This window comes from Numida meleagris, chromosome 2, assembly GCF_002078875.1.
Source record: "Numida meleagris isolate 19003 breed g44 Domestic line chromosome 2, NumMel1.0, whole genome shotgun sequence".
Lineage (NCBI taxonomy): Eukaryota > Metazoa > Chordata > Aves > Galliformes > Numididae > Numida > Numida meleagris.
The window spans coordinates 106,505,748-106,522,166 of record NC_034410.1 but is presented as its reverse complement, the minus strand read 5'-3'; the positions used below and the strand labels follow the sequence as shown (position 1 = coordinate 106,522,166).

At 41.3% G+C, this 16,419-nt stretch overlaps 1 protein-coding gene across 5 annotated transcripts in view; it reads right to left on the bottom strand.

Moving 5' to 3' along the window:
* LOC110394630 (chloride transport protein 6-like) overlaps nucleotides 1-9,974 on the bottom strand; it is a 73,761-nt gene extending 63,787 nt beyond the window's left edge. The window contains exons 1-6 of one of the 5 annotated variants that reach the window (XM_021388579.1): nucleotides 9,871-9,974; nucleotides 9,142-9,360; nucleotides 8,138-8,267; nucleotides 5,356-5,436; nucleotides 4,269-4,444; nucleotides 2,452-2,544 (exon numbers count right to left, since the gene is read on the bottom strand). In XM_021388579.1, coding sequence (XP_021244254.1) covers nucleotides 2,452-2,544; nucleotides 4,269-4,444; nucleotides 5,356-5,436; nucleotides 8,138-8,267; nucleotides 9,142-9,353 — 692 coding nt within the window. In that variant the 5' untranslated portion in view covers nucleotides 9,354-9,360; nucleotides 9,871-9,974. The other 4 variants (XM_021388580.1, XM_021388578.1, XM_021388581.1 and 1 more) reach the window with 4 other exon arrangements.

Here is a 16,419-nt window from a genome sequence, read left to right as displayed (position 1 = left end):
AGCACCTTTCACCTCTAGGTTCTGAATTCAGATCTAGTCTCAGATTTGATTCTCATGAGTCAAGTTCCTGGGGTTACTTGGCAGCTTAGAAATACAGTGATTTGAATACACTGCCAAATCCGCACGGGCATGTGGAGTACACATGAGAATCCAGTAGTAACAGCGACCAAAACACCCATACTGTAGTAAAATATTACATAGTCATACTTTGAACTCTTGGGGGATTTTGTCAGCAGGAAAGGGGAAATGACACTTCATTCGCAGATTTCCTTTATACCATAACAATTTTCCTCCTTCCTGACCTTCAGCCTTGAAAAAATCCTCAATCCTAGAATATGACACGAGAAATGCAATGCCATGATAGCAAGATGCTGAAGTGTTGCTGAACAGTGTAATTAATGCAAGGCAGACATATCATTTCATATAGTGTTGCCAGTAGGAGTAGGGAAGTCATCGTCCCTCTGTACTCAGCACTGGTGAGGCCACACCTCAAGTACTGTGTCCAGTTTTGGGCCCCTCACTGCAAGAAAGACATTGAGGCCCTGGAGCGTGTTCAGAGGAGGGCGATGAAGCTGGTGAGGGGTCTGGAGCACAGGCCTTATGAGGAGCGGCTGTGAGAACTGGGGTTGATCAGTCTGGAGAAGAAGAGGCTCAGGGGTGACCTTATTGCTCTCTACAGCTCCCTGAAAGGAGGCTGTGGTGAGGTGGGGGTCGGCTGTAGCATGCAGAACAATAGGAAGGATACAGAAAGAGGAAATAAGAGTGTGAAATAATTGTACCTTGGAAAAATGTATTTAAGTGCAGCCTTTGAAACGGATACTGTGCTGACACTGACACATGTAACAGAGGAAGTACAAAGATGGGAGGCAGTAAGGGTAATGGACAGAAAAAAAAGGAAAAAATTATAAAAGGAAAAGACATGAAGTTCACATGTTGAAGTCCTTACAAGGTCCCTCTCCTCCAAGGACTGAGGAGGAATCCACCATCAAAGCTACTTAGGCAACTTCACATCTGGTATTTCACAACTAACAGAGTTATACACTGTTGGTGCACAGATTTTTACTTATATGTTTTATCTGCACAGAGACATTATTTTCAGCAGTCAAGAATTCAGAAGGTACTGCACACCACAGTAAATGCTAGGGGAAGTTTGCTTGGATATCTCCCACTTCCTGCTCCAGTTATTTGCGCATGCTGTGTGTCACACCAGCAGTGATAATTAATAATGAAATCAGACCCCTTGTACAGATCTCTTACAGCTGCCTGCTGGATGGAAGCCTTCGGATCCTTCCACAGCTCCTGCTGGTTGAGTTACTGCTCTGCCTGTGGTGGTACTGGGAGAGGCACCAAGCCTACATAATAACTCCAAAAGACAGCAGGGAGTTGGAGTTTTTCATCCTGATCTTTGTAAAGGGAGCAAAGTCTTGCTTAGACTGAAATCTCTCTCTGTAAGAAATCATCTTTTTTGTAAAGAGGACTTCAACACACCATGTTGTTGAGGATAGTTCCTGCCTGCAAGCAGGAACTAAAAATCACAGAATCACATAAATTGTCTGAGTTGGAAGGGACCTTTAAAGGCCATCTAGTCCAACTTCTCTGCAATGAACAAGGACACCTACAGCTACATTAGATTGTTCTGATTTATTTAAATTATTGACCTTGAAATGATACAGGCAGAGGGGATCCCATTCCTGTGTTTTTTTATTTATTTGCAAATGACATATAGTTCACAGTTGCCATTCATTTGATTTTTTGGTATTGCTACTTTGGAAATTAAGACACAAGTCTTTATTTTTTTCCTTGCTTTAGAAAAATCAGTATTGCATGAACTTTTCTGTGTGCGTTTTATATAGCTACACAATGATAGACACCATTTAAAAGACATAAGCTGGTTTGTAATTTCTTTTTCTGGGAACTAATCTTGTTAATTTCAGTAGAGTTGTTCACAAGAGAGAGCTTACCAGAGTTACCTTGCAGACAAATATGGGCAGAGAAGAGGCAGATAAAATAAGTGACTCAATCATTTACTTTTCTTAAACTAAGAAAGGAAACTAAGGGTCCCCTGTGAACACTGTGGAATCCCCCTCATTTCCTCTTCCCTGAGCTGACACTCTTAGTTTGGGTATAAAGCCCATAGCTAAAACTATCACATTTCTTAAACTCTTCCTTTTACAGTCAAGAAGGCAATGGAAAAAGGTCTTCAGTATTAATGCATTTTTTCCACAAGCATACAATAGAACCATTTGTGAAGGATTACATTTATTAAATAAGGTGAGTTTTCTTCCACTACGAAGTGACAAACAGCAGGAAGACCAAAAGACCCATGGAGCAGCCCCTCCATTCCCACCTGAGTTGCAAGGGGCTCCCTGGCAGCATGCTGGGTACCTTTGAAGCACTGAAGGCTTTGGGGAGCCCCACAGGCCACCAGTCCATTCCCTGCCCATCACTTACTTGTCAGCTGAATTCCGAAACCTGGTGAAGAAGGGAAGGTGGATGCCAAGCGTGTCTGACTGCAGCTGGCTCAGGCCACAACCCAGGATAGCCCTAAAAACGGTGATGTATAATTGAGAGCACTCTTCAGTAAATTGTTCATAAATCAACCCCAGCTCAAGGCAGGGGAGGACGGAGCCTCAGCCAGTGTGCAGCAGCAAAGCTAAGTTGGCTTCAACAGATTTAAACAAGAAAAAACTTGAACACATCTTTTAAATATGCAAAGTCCTGTTGACAAAAAGCAGGAGGCTCTTAAAGATTTTCAGATTCTTTACTGAGAGACTTAAATGGCTTTTTTTTTTTTTTTTTGCAAGGAGTGTTGCGATGATTGATCATGAAATGCCTTTTGAAGAACTGCATGTTAGTGTCTGCCCAAGTGTGGTGACCCTTCAAACTACAGCCCATCATTTCAATCATCTGCCCCCAGGTTAATGACCACAGCAGGCAGAACAGCTCTGCTTCTGACAGAAGATGCGTAATGATTTAAATTATTACAGTATGTTCCCAGGCAGCACTTCAAACTACATTTAAATGGAAAAAAAGAAAAAAAAAAACCCTTAGTGAAATGAAAAATCTATTCATTGTATAATCTTGGAAGACTTTTCTACAAGACTTAAATTAGGGGTCTTAAGGAATCTCTCAGAGGCTTTTAGCAACTTGCATGTGTTTATGTTTAATAAAAATGGTAGAGAGTTCCAATTAAATTAAGTTAAATTAGCTCTTAGTTCCTGTGTTTTGAAAAGGCATCATGTTAATACCACACTGAATTTCTTCATGGAAGTGTGATTCCATTCTTTGGCTCAGGCATCACTGTTACCAACCTAGCACAGTGGAAAAACATCACAGCTGCAGTCTCTGAGCTCCTGGAGACAGAGGTCTGAAGGCAAAGAAAACAAAAGAAACCTAAAGCGAGAGCTAATCCTTGGTAATCGTTGTCTGAAAGGTTTGTAGCTCCTCTGACTAAGCATGCTCTCCTATTTTTGAAAATCTGAGTCATCCCCAAGGGTGCTACACCTCCATTCAGATAAATAATAAATAAATAAAAACCCACAGAGTAACAGAAAATTAGAAGGGAGGGTGAGGAGGAGGAGAGGTTTGGTCAGGTCAGCAAAGAGAACAAACCTCAAGGATGAATACTTTCCAAGGCCAAAAAGGATCAGAATTAAAACAATGAACTAACCAACAAATGATTACATCATGTCAGCGGAGACCAATTTCACCATCTCTACTCGAGATATGGTTCAATAACAGTAACGAAATGTAGCAGGATTCTCCTCCAAATAGTCCGCCCTGCACAGCCACCAACAGCACTTGTGCAGGTGGCTGCAAGAACCTTGCCCATTTTGCGTGCAGCCACCTGAACCTGCCTTTTTTTTTTTTTTTTCCACTGACTGCATAGGTAATAGCAATTACACAAGATGCAAAGCAGACAACATCGCTCCAGAACAGGTTGCCTTCAGGAACAAAACCAACTGCAGTTTTGCCGATCCAGTCTCTCCCTCTTGCTTAGCACACTGTAAGCTACCTCAATAGTTGTCCAGATAGCTACTCACTGAACCCTGCTCAGAGTTGTACAGAGAAACCCAGCCAATGTTTAAAACACACAGTGAAAAAATGGTTTTCTTCACTGCATGGTTTGTATAGGTGTGCTAGCGAAAAGGAGGCACAACACCAGTGATGCTAATGCAATGAGGGTGTTTTTAAGCCAACGCTGCCAGAAAGCAAGACATTGCAAAGCTGTCCCACTGTCTGATAGCTTTAATTTTGGCATTTCTTACCCCAGATGGACCATGGGACCTTCCAGCCCACAGAAGAGCCCAGAGGCTACAGCCAGCACACATGAGACAAAGGTCCCCAGGAAGGTCTTGATGTTAAAAAGATGTTGAATAGAAGTGCCATTCAAATATCCAATGATTTCAGGCAAGCCAGATGGTGAACCTGCTGGACAAAAGAACTGCAAAAGGAAAAAAAAAATAAGCAGAGTCTGTGCTTGTATCTTTCCAGACACATCTATGGTTGCAGTCTATAAGTCCGGATCTCACCTTGCTCATGACCAAGATTTCCCAGAGTTAACAATGCAGGCACGAATATAACCTCTGGCAACAGAAAAATGTGTGTTCCCAGCAGTGTTGCCGTGTGCAGCAAAGGGAGAGAAGATGGCTGCAGAGGGCTCACCTCTGCACTAAGGCCTGCAGCCCAAGGCTGAGGCCTTGTGTCTCACGCATGGGTTACCTGAGGGGCAGGTGGTTGTGAGCCTGTGGTGCTCACTCAGCGCAGCTTTACTTGGCTAAATTGGCCAGTTACCACCTGTGTCACAGCAAAATCCCCTTTCCTCACACAGCCAGACTTTTGGGAAGCTTCGTGAAACATTCACTTTTTCTTTCACCTGCATTGTTAATAGCTTTTCTGTAACTAAACTGAGCACAGCAGAACAGTAAATGGCAGCAAGGCTCAATGCTCTAGCCTTGCAGTCTTGTAAAAGCACTGATCTGGGCTGCAAACGATACCCACACAGCACAGCTAAAAGATCAGTCTAAAACCAACAGTAGTTTTCATATGGCCTGATGGCCTTTGGCTCAGGCCCCTTCCAAACACCAAACTCTCACAAGTGACAACAGTTGCCACTCGTATTTGTTTTACAAACACCACACACCAAGTGTAAATTGCACTTACCCCGACAGTTCCACACAAGTTATGTGCAGCGGAATTTAGCCTTAGGCTGAAGGCCAAAAAAGGCCTCCCCAGTTGCATTGTAAGAGAGATTTTACATATCTGTATAAAATTCTGAATTAAACAATATTGGAAGAGCATGAGATAGGGGTTACTGCAGCATTGTGGGCTCTTTACACAAGAGACAGCACTCACCAGCACCAAGCTTGAGGACACGAGGACCATGGCCAGCCCGGAGCCCAGCACACACACCCACACCAAGTGGAAGTTGCCATCCTGCCCAGTTTACAAAGAGATCATTACTTCAGCACCTGTATACTGGCTGTACACCCTGCTTTGTAATCACCTGTTGTCCCACAGAGTTCTGTAGATAGAATGTACACCACAGGGGGAGGGAAAAAAAAAAAAAAGTAGTGCAGTTTCTTTAAAAGGACTGGCAGAACAGCAAGCTAAAGGCTGACATTCCAAGTCATTATTTTTTTCTGGGACATTGCCCATCTCTGCAAACACTGTAAGGGATGAGTTGTTACTCATCAAGGCCCTTTGGGGAACAGGAGGAAAGGGATGTTAAGAATATGCACAAGAGATCACTAAATGGAGCCCTCAGGAGATGTGCTCTTGAACAGAGGCTTCAAGGCCATTACCTTCATGAATTTGCAGCTCTTATGAATAAAAAGAATACATCTAAGGAAGTTTTTCTTGTTCTATTTTAACAAAAAGAACATCTCTCATACCATGCCTTCTCACATTTAAAATTGCCTTTCAGTCTCCCTGGGTTTTTGGTTTGTTTGTTTGTGCTGGGGCTCACCGCAGCCATACTGTCTCCATTGCTCCGTAGCTCCCATGTGTTTTGCCTCTTTCCACAGTGTTGGGTTGAGATTCATTGTGTGTGCAGGCCAAACACAACCTTGCATTTTGGAGGTCATGCTGTTACAGCAGGTCACCGCAGCCTTTCCGTCAACATCTCATACTGAGGCGTTTGGGAGCACATCGTGCTGCACAGCCAAACGGGAAAGCACAAAGATGAGCCTTGCTCATCTGCAGCTGAACGAGGTGTGTGGGAAGGTTAAACATTTGTACTGCTCTCAGAGCCTGGGAGAACTTACCTGTTGTCCTCTGCATTAGTTTAATACAATAGGACAAACGTTATAATACAACAGGGCCAGCACTGTGTGTTGTGGCTGTGCCCTGGAGTCAAACTGTGGTTTCTTTCTATAAATTTAGTTATTCCTCAGTGCATATATACACACACACAAGTATGTATATAAGTACACATACATATAGGCATGTATATATGTGAATTCACCCACTGTTTAATATATTTTATAAACATATAATTAGTTTGTATATGAAATACACAGGGAAGTAGGATTTCAAGAGTCTTCCATATGCTTTCCTCATGGAAAACGTAAATGTGCCCATTTTTTGGATGTTCCCTCAGATACATTCAGCCTCCATTTCGTCCATAGAAAACATTTTCACCTGCATTTCTTCAAAGTGATGGAGACCTGTCTTTCAGCAATTGGCAGCATTATCTCATTATCCTGATTTCACAGAATAGGTTGGAAGGCACCTCTGGAGACCGCCTAGTCCAACCAGGTACTCAAAGCAGGTTCAGCTAAAGCAGATCACTCAGGGCTATGTATAGTCAGATTTTGACAGTCTCCAAGGATGGAGACTCCACGGTTTCTCTCAGCAACCTTTTCCCAGGGCTTGATCACGAACTAATAAAAAAAGCTTTTGCTTACATTCAAATCCCGTGTTTCACTTTATGACCATTGATTCTTGTCACTGAGCACCACTGAGAAGCATCTGTCTGTTGTGGAACATTGTGACCATTTTAGATAACAGGAAATTGATTGTTTGCTGAAGGTTCCTGCCTACATAGCAAGACCACTTCACAAGGCCACTCTGAAGATAAGAACTAGGTACAGCTAGACTTTGGTCCTGTAGTCAGCAAAGCATCCCAAAAAGGAACTTTCCATCCCTAAAACAGGATAAAAAGACCAGAGAATTCAACTAAAGGACACAATGAGACAACCAGAGGGGGTCCCAGGACCACCACCACAAAAAGATAGAGCATGTGCAAGGAGGCAGAACCCCATGTTAATCATTTCAGGGGAAGTGTTGAATATGTATTTACTGTCCGGGTAAACCTTCACATATGTAACAAGAGTAATGTATAGAAGCTGATGATCTTTTGTGCCAGGTATGCATGGTAGGTAGAGCTGATCTCCATGCATCTGGCACCATAATTAAAGAATACCTGCTTCTTAATACCACATTGGTCTTAAGGAGTTATCGATCAAACTGCCTTTTTTTTTTTCTGGTAACATGTCTCTGTCTCTCAGTCTTCATGACCCCTTCTTACCAGGTGTAAACACACAGTAGGGTATCCCTGGGCCTTCTCTTGTGCAGACTGAACAGTGTCAGATCTTTCAGCCTCTTCTTGCATGATAGAGACTTCAGTTCTCATAATCTTCATAGATCTTTATGGATTCACTCCAGTACATCCAGGTTTCCCTTGTACTAGAGAGCCCAGAACTGGACACAATACTCCAGATCAGCCCACATCAGCACTGAATAAAAGAGAACTTCCACTTGCTAGTAACAGTCTTAATGCATCTGACTGAGGAAGCTTATGGCTGAATGGCACACTTACAATAGTATCTTAAGAACCTAATCCATTCTCTTTGGCATCAACAATACATAACATAGCACATGCTCCTTTCATCTTGTGTATGCACAAGGAAGACACAAGACCATAAAGACTCCTTTCATCAGACTCCTAAGAACAGCATCAGATATTAAACTGCAATGGAAGGTAAGCTGGAGAAAAGGAGCATGCCTACACAAAGAACCTCAGGATATCTGATAACCATACCCATCTAGACAGGCAGAACCTCTACTCAGTTAAAACTTCACGTGGGTTTCCCAATAAATGAGGAGGAGGTCAATCTAATTCTCTTTTGCTTACCTTCAGGTAACTTTCTACCAGGTCCCATTTCAATTTGATGAGAGAATCAACTATCTGATGAGTCAAAAACCCCAGCATCCCAACTGCTGTTCCAATCAGCCCCATCAGCAGCCATCGATCCCACTCTTTTCTAGAAATAGGAAAACACAATCATTTCTCAGCCTTGAGCAAAGGACTGTTTGCTGCACTTCCTCTCATAAATGCACAAGTTCCACTTTCAGGATCTTCTGTTAATCATGACTGCATGAGCAAGAGGCTGTTTCTACCACTGTCTCTCACAAAAGCCCATGCTCACAGAACTCTAACTTCAGGTGACAGACATTTGGGTGATGAGCATCAGTGATTTTTGTTTGTGTGTATAAGCTGCAATGCAATCTGCTTTCAGATGCTGATTGTCTGATGCCATCTCAAAACTCATTTACGAGTATCAGTAATTAAGCATTTAGTAGAGCAGTAAGAATTGGCTTAAAATAAATCCCCATTGTCTTCTACTGCAACTAATGCACCGACACAGCATTTATTATGCAAATGTACTCAAATCTTTACCTCTAGTTTGCACCTTTCCTATCATGTATCTCTAATAATAATTACACACTGATAATAACTTGATTGATTTCTAGTGTCATTTAGGACTAAAGCAGCTCAATTTAGATTCAAATGCCATATTTCTTGCACATTACAGTAAAAGACAGTGAATTTCAAGAAAAGTCTCAGTAAGGGAACATTCCCCCAGACCTCTGCAAAGTCTCTTAAAATAGTATACAGCGAGTTGTAACTTTTTTTTTTTTCACGAATTCGATAATTTGTCAAGAGAAAAGCGATAAACACTCAAAAAACAATTTTAAACAGAGGTTGCTTGCCACTTTGTCCCCTTCTTTCTATCAAAATATTTTCCTCTGTACAGAAAAGGCAGATAATGTTTTCCTTCTGCTAGGAGGCATCTCCCTGGATTGTCCAAATTTCCTAAAGCTTAGAGGCTGTAACAATATATAAAACAAGTTTACCCATAGGTTTTCTGTTGTAGCCACTTCTTATAAACTTTGCTGTGTGAAGGCAAATAATCCAAACTCTCATGGGGTACCGACTGTTCTCTCTCCTCGCAGTGGTGAAAGGCTAAACCACTTCTGTTGATGCCACATTGCCCGCTAAAATCCTGAGGATGAATCAGATCAGGTCCGTGATCTTCTGCCATCAACATCTCTTCACTGTCATCCATGAGTCTCCTATAGGAAAAAAGTGATGACATGACGTGGCCTCCAAAAACCTTTGAGATGCCAGGAAGAACGATGTGAGCCAAAGATCAGTCACCTTGAGACTGAAAGAAAAACCCCATGAGGATGGAGTGGCTGTGACGCAGAGATGGATTTGTTTGTGTTTGGGGTTGTTTTGCTGTGGCTATGCACAGCCCCAGCACCTCCAACGCAACAAGAACTTGTCTGAGCCGGAGCTCTCTGGTGAAGAAGTCAACCAAAGCAGAGAGACCTTAAAGCAGTCCACGGTAACAAGATTATTGCACCTGTTCCTCATGGAATGTTCAGGTGACAGTGATATTTAAGCAACAGGGGCTTTGATTGTTTTAAAGATGTGATCACATGCTGTGCTTTGGGCTGTCTGGATATCTTGACCCAGTAATATGACCACACATTAAATAATAATAATAATAATTAAAAACCCTAGGTTGCTGTATCATTCATAGTAAAAGTAGGAGGACAACAAACAAAAAAATTGCCTACCTGACTTGCTACAATTTGGATCTTGTACATCAGGAAGTTTCCAGGTTGGCAACTGAAAGCAGACTTGTTGCAGGTCACATATTTACTGTAAATAGAAACCTGTTACATGCTGCATGTTTGCCACCTTCAGGGCGTGTTTTTGGTTACAGAGAGGAGAGCAGAAGGTTGCTGCTGCTTTCCAGTTGCTGCCACATGGGCCATTCTGAGGCCTTTGGAAAGGCCTCATCTGAAACAGCGATGAAACAAATAGTTCCTGGACATCAGTTAATGAGCAGTAAGAGGTGAGAGATCTCAGTCCAGCCCTTTATTTCTGAGATACGGGGACTTACATGATGTCATTTTCAAGTTGTGTTAGGTCAAGCTGGTACATATGCATTATACGGATCAGGTGCTGATCTATCCTGATCTCAGCAGCAGCTCTTTAGTTGTACTGCCAGATTTCACAGGCACCCTCTTGTGCATTCAAATTTTAGAAAACAAAATGGACTTGAGAATAGGTTTTCAAATATCAGCCGATAGGTTTTCCACCCTCTCTTGTTAACTGAAATCCACCAGTACACTTGCTTCTTCAAAATACATTTCACGAACTCCTGAGAAGCAGTGCACAAATGGACAGCGTCCAAAACCCAGCAGCCAGAGAGCAGGGAGAGATGTGAGCCTTCAGTAAAGCGTGTCCACATCCCAGTGACACCTCCACAGAGGACAGCTGTGGCCTTGCAAAATGCACACACACATTCATGGGACACTTGTTTATTGTTTCCACAAAGAAACATGAAGACATACTCCTCCTGAATACAGAAAAAATGGTTGTTTTCAGAACATTTAGAGGAAGGCAGCAGATACAGATTTTCAGTGGGGTTGTAAAAGCATTCTGTACCACAAATTCCTGTGCTAGAAATACACATTGCTTAAAGGCCCCATCAGAATTGGACCCCAAACCTATGCATTTCAGCTGTCATTGTGTGCACAGGGGAGCACAGTTAACACATCAATGCTGAACGTAATCCTTCATCTATCCTCCGCAAAGTACCTTGGAGGGCGTATTATCAGCCCTGCCAAGCGTGCATAAAGATTGCACTGCTTTCTGCAACCAGTGTTCATCTCCAAACATCACCCACGGATATCTCTGCTTAACAAAGAACTTCAGTGGCTCAGATTTTACCCTGGCCACAGGCAACGATGAAGTACATTTCCCAATGTTCCAAGACAGAATTCCCCAACACAAGAGCAGAGAATCCAGGCTATGCTCAGTGCCCAGGTTTTTCACTCATTGCCACTACTCTCCAAACAGCATCAGCAATACAGCATGAATTTGATACCCTCCAGAATTCTACCACTTGTCTTTAAATAGCACAGACAGCACACTATTACACACAAAAGCAGCTACAACAGAACTCACAATAAAGTGATACGAAAACACTCCAGCCTAGGAAGAAACAACCCATTATCTGTGTATCTGGATGACTACAAAATATAATTTCCACTAAGTAGAAGCGTGTGAAAATTGAGCAAACACTTCATCAGCCCTCAGTTTTCTGTGGAGAACCAAGCATTTCTGAATGGCATACAGAGTTGTGTACATTTCAATTAGATTAATTCCTTCTCTCTCCGCTGTTTCCATGTCTTCAGCTTACAGGCTTATTAGAGCAGGGGATGTGATTTGTGCATCTGTCAAGTAAAGGGGTGCATGTGTTTGTTGCCATCTGATTTAATACTGATCATTATACAGATATTACAGAATCATCAAATCACAAAAATACAGTAAAACATTAGAGATTAATAATTAACATTGTTACGCTGAATAGCACAAAAATTCCTAACAGGAACACCTAAAAGGTGTTTTTGAAATGCCAGGAAGAAATAGTTGCTACTTCAAGGAACACGAGCAGTTTAGATTTTATTATTATTATTTTAGCAGATTGAAAACAGAAATCAGGAGCTTCCAAAGCAATACTCTGTTCCAAGCAACCCGCTGTAAAAATCGAGGTGACAAAGGCTTGAAATAATCAATGTTTAATAGGTAATTTGAATGACAGCTCAAGGAAGCAAATACTTATCGTAGTCACTGAATGGCAATATTAAGAACATCTCTAACCAGAAACATGACAACTATGTATTTTCATTTCACATTATTTCACTTCAAGTTACAGCACTTGAGGAGTGAAAATATCGCACTCACTTAGCAGAAGTTTGCCATAAATGCAACAACTCATACATTTGACGCTGACTGTAAGGACACAGCTGTTTGAAATAGTTTCAGATAAGACTGTAACAAATCCATCGTTACAGGTTAATTCTGCCATAAGAGATCATAAATTTTACCTGTGAATCTTCATACAGGAAAAAAAAATTACACGAGACAAACATCTGAGAAGACACAAAATAAGAGGACTGTGATCATCTCCACATATCCTGAAATGGCGATGCTGTGGCAAGGTGTTACTTTCAAGATTTATCAGCAGTGGAAGGTCCCACAGCTCCAAGTGCCCCACAGCTCCAAGTGCCCCACAGCTCCAAGTGCCCCACAGCACCCAGACGACCTGGAATCACACACTCTCCTGACGCTTCCGCACAGCAAACAACAAATGCGAAGAAACTGTAGGCCGCAATAAGCGGGGGCCAGGGTTACTAGCAGTTCATCCGATATTTTGACAAACACAACAAGGTTTTAACAGACTTTTCTCCTTAGTAGTATTGACTTAATTAGCCACACATGCACATTTCACCTTAGGACCACTGATCACCAATCACTCTGATTAACCCAGAATCTCAGTATCACAACTTCCATGCTCCTGGTTTACAGTTCTCCATGGTGGCAAGTTTTGCATACCAAAACCTAAAAGGAACAGAGTCATCTTAACCTGCTGTACTCAACCACCACATTCATCAATTCTAAGTGCATTATCTCAAAAAACAGGAGATGAACAGGAGCAGCTCCAGCCCCCTCAGGCTGAATGTAAGGAGTCACAAGTGACAGCCCAGCTCCCGGGCTGATTCTGCAGGGCTGAATGTTAACCCAGTGATACTCATGACACTGGACAGACTGGTTACGAACATCCCCTTCCACATCTCCAGAATGATGTCACATTTCTACTGTTTGAGCTATTCTCATCCGAACTGTAAGTTTTTATGCCTGTGACAACTGGGGAAAAAAAAAGAGCTATTTTTTTCACTCTGTTCTCAACTCCATGTTTATTTTGTCAGTGTTATTTATTCTGCTTTTCTTGATAATTTTTAGTTGCCGTTACAAAAGAAAATCAAAGCATTTCCCCCCACCATTTTAGCAATCCTGCACATTAAAAAAAGTTAGCAGAAACAATACTGTGAAATGAAACCAGCCAATGCACAAATCAGAATACCTCTAACATCTACAGGAACCAGGGTGGGAACAGGCACGAGGCAGCTGATGGAAACCTTCCTTGCTGATGTCTCCACAGCTCTTCGCTCAGTGCTTCTGAGTTAACAAATACATTATAAAACCATGTTTACATTTATTTTATCCACGTTGTATATTTTAAAAGCAGAAGGTTGGGTTGCTTTCCGCAAGAAACAGTGGGAAGTCACAAATTAGTACAGAAAACACGCCTTACAACAGGAGGTCCCAAGCAATGGTTACTTGTGCATTATCTCAATATCATCCATGACGTTACCCGTTCATGCCACTTGGCACTAGTATAAATAATAGAAGGCTTTTAATATTTATCACTATTTCAAAATGGTAAACAGAAAAACATCAAGCTACTTGAATATGGAAATGCTACTTGAGTGCTGGTACACAACACCCATTTTGTGGAATGGAATTTACTATACGTGCTTACAACTGCTTATCAATTGAGCAGAAGGTACAGATCAATTTAGTTAAAACAAAACATTGCAGACAACATTAACACCGAGGTAACATAGAAAACTGCAGTTTTAAACACTGAATGGAGCACACAGTCCTATGGAAGCTGATGTCAGACAGCAAAACCCATTCTCTTGTACTTTTAAAGTTATTTTTAAGGCAACTGAAAAAGTGTAATACACTGTTTCAGGGAATAACTCCAGCACCAAAACAGGTCTGCTGAAGAAAAAAAAAAAAAAAAAAAAAAAACTGTTACGGTAACACATACAGAATTAGCTCAACACCTTTCCCAGCAGCTGAGAACAGCCACTCAAAGGGTATTACGGCTGCATTTCCAAATGGCAGAGGCTGGAACAAAAGCAAGCAGTAGTCAGACGCCCTGCCTGTGCCACAGGACCACTACCAGGCAGCCTGCTCCGCCATCCTGCTGCACCACAACATAGAAGAGAACTGTAATACACATTAAGCCCTGAATTTTGGCCCCAAAAGCTACTACATAAGAAATACATTCCCACAGACCCACCATATATTTAAAAGTAATCATGTAAAACAAATACTTGCCTAAATGACTGTTTATTATTATCGCTGATCAAATGAGAGGACACACTGAAATTTTTCTTTAGGTAGCCACTGTACAATAACAAATATTTTTGGGGAGTACGAATGATGCGTTTATTCCACAGTAGCTTTGCCTTGCCAGCTGTCAAGTATTCTTAAGTTGCTTTCGGGAAGATCCTTGCCACCTTTACATACCTCAGTACAGATGAGTAAGGCACATTATTACGAATGTGGATATTTCCATAGGATTGCTCATTATATCTTCAGTTTTAAAAAGCATGAAACCACCTTTTGTTTTCTTCCTCTATTTTACAACGATCTCATCCCTCCCTTGAAAAAGCAGCACACCAGAACTTCAGCAATATTTCAGAGCACAATGTTTTAAACGCCGGTTCAAGACCACTAGCAAAATATGTATTTATTTTCAAATGCACTTTGAAGAACATTCGCTAGACTTAGAGTTTTGTTCCTCACACTACTGGCTGAAAATGGTGGTCCACTTTGCAAGACATGCAAATGCAGCTTTGAGACAAAAAAATCAGACATTTGCTAGCAGCAAATGCAGATCCTGCCCAACAAACATCACACAAATTAAAGAGAGAAAATTTCAAATGCTGGCACGTAAATTAAGTTACTGAAAAGAAACACGATAAAACAAATTGCTAGACAAATGCTGATCAGACACAGATACTTGCACAACAGTGCAACCTTTCTGGAGAACAGTAAGTAGTTGCGGTCTAAAATCATCTTCGCATAATAAAACAGCTTGTGGAAGGCTTTCAACTTCTTGCAGTAGCCAAAAACACTGTAACATTCCATAACGAGTTGCATACAGTCTTGTACCAATGTGAGCAGAAGGGAAATCGAAGACACTTAACACCACTGCACGAGTATTTTCCAGTCATCTCACACCGTGGTGTCAGAGTTCAGGTCAGCTCTCTCCACCATTATTTTTTACTATGCAAAATATGTCTGCTTACAGTCAGATATGCGAATTTGTACAGATACAAACAGATCAAGTACAGACAAGGGTGAAAACTTGATGATGCGGGATCATCATGTATCACACATGACCAAGCGATCAAGCAGACCCTTCTCATGCTCTGTCAATAAGTCAGTCTCTTAAGCCACGTAATAGTTTGAGTGTTTCTCATTCTCTCAAGTTTATGCTGCAATTTTCCCAAAAATTCACATCTCAGAACTGCGTGATTCTAGTATTGTAATTGATTATAGATAGCAACGTCAGTGTAAAAAAAAATACATATATATATATATATATATACTTAATGGCATCAAAATCATTTAAATGAAAATCAAGTACAAAAACATTGCAATGCACTTCAACCAAATCATCAAACTGTCACAAATGACATGTCCTGTAAATACAGACAAGAGGTAGCTGGCAGCTATAGTGCCACTAATTCTAAAAGTGCCAAATTCATCAAAAAAAGTATTAAAAAAAATAAATTTCTCAATTGAAAGCAAAGAACATCTATTTTATTGCTTTTAGAGGTTCTTTACATGAGAGACTGGCAAAGGCATATCAAACAAGGCTACCTGGCTGTTGATGGCTTTTGCTTAAATTCACTTTTTCAAAAGAACTAATAAAATCTCAAATGCAAATAGTCATCTTATTCCCACTGTTAGATGTTCTCACCGCAATAAACAAACGCCGGCATTCTCCAAGAGGGGTCTCATTTCCAACAGGATAGTGTTAGCTTACTTCCTTATGAGAAATCAGTAACAGAACCCAAACCAATGATCTCACCAGACAAAACATACTGAAAACACAGACCAACATTTTTAAGAGGCAACAAGTATCCTAGGTAGAAGGACAGTGAGGCACACGACACGTGAAAACGCAGATGGAAACACGATGATCTGTAGTATGTGTGTATTATTTTTTCTTAAAGCTTCCAGAAGACTCTTCGTGTGTTTGAGAAGCAGCAAAGGTGGAACAGACAAGAAAAAAGAAAAGAAACATCAAAGAAGGAAAGATGCAAGAATGAATGAATCGAGGTAACGACTGCCAAAGCAAGACAGAGACCTGAGAGACTTCAGCAATGTGGTCTGAAAACTGCTCAGAGGTCAAGTAAGTCACTTGAAAGTTGTGCTTATTTCTCAAAAGATTCTGGAGGGGAGACTTA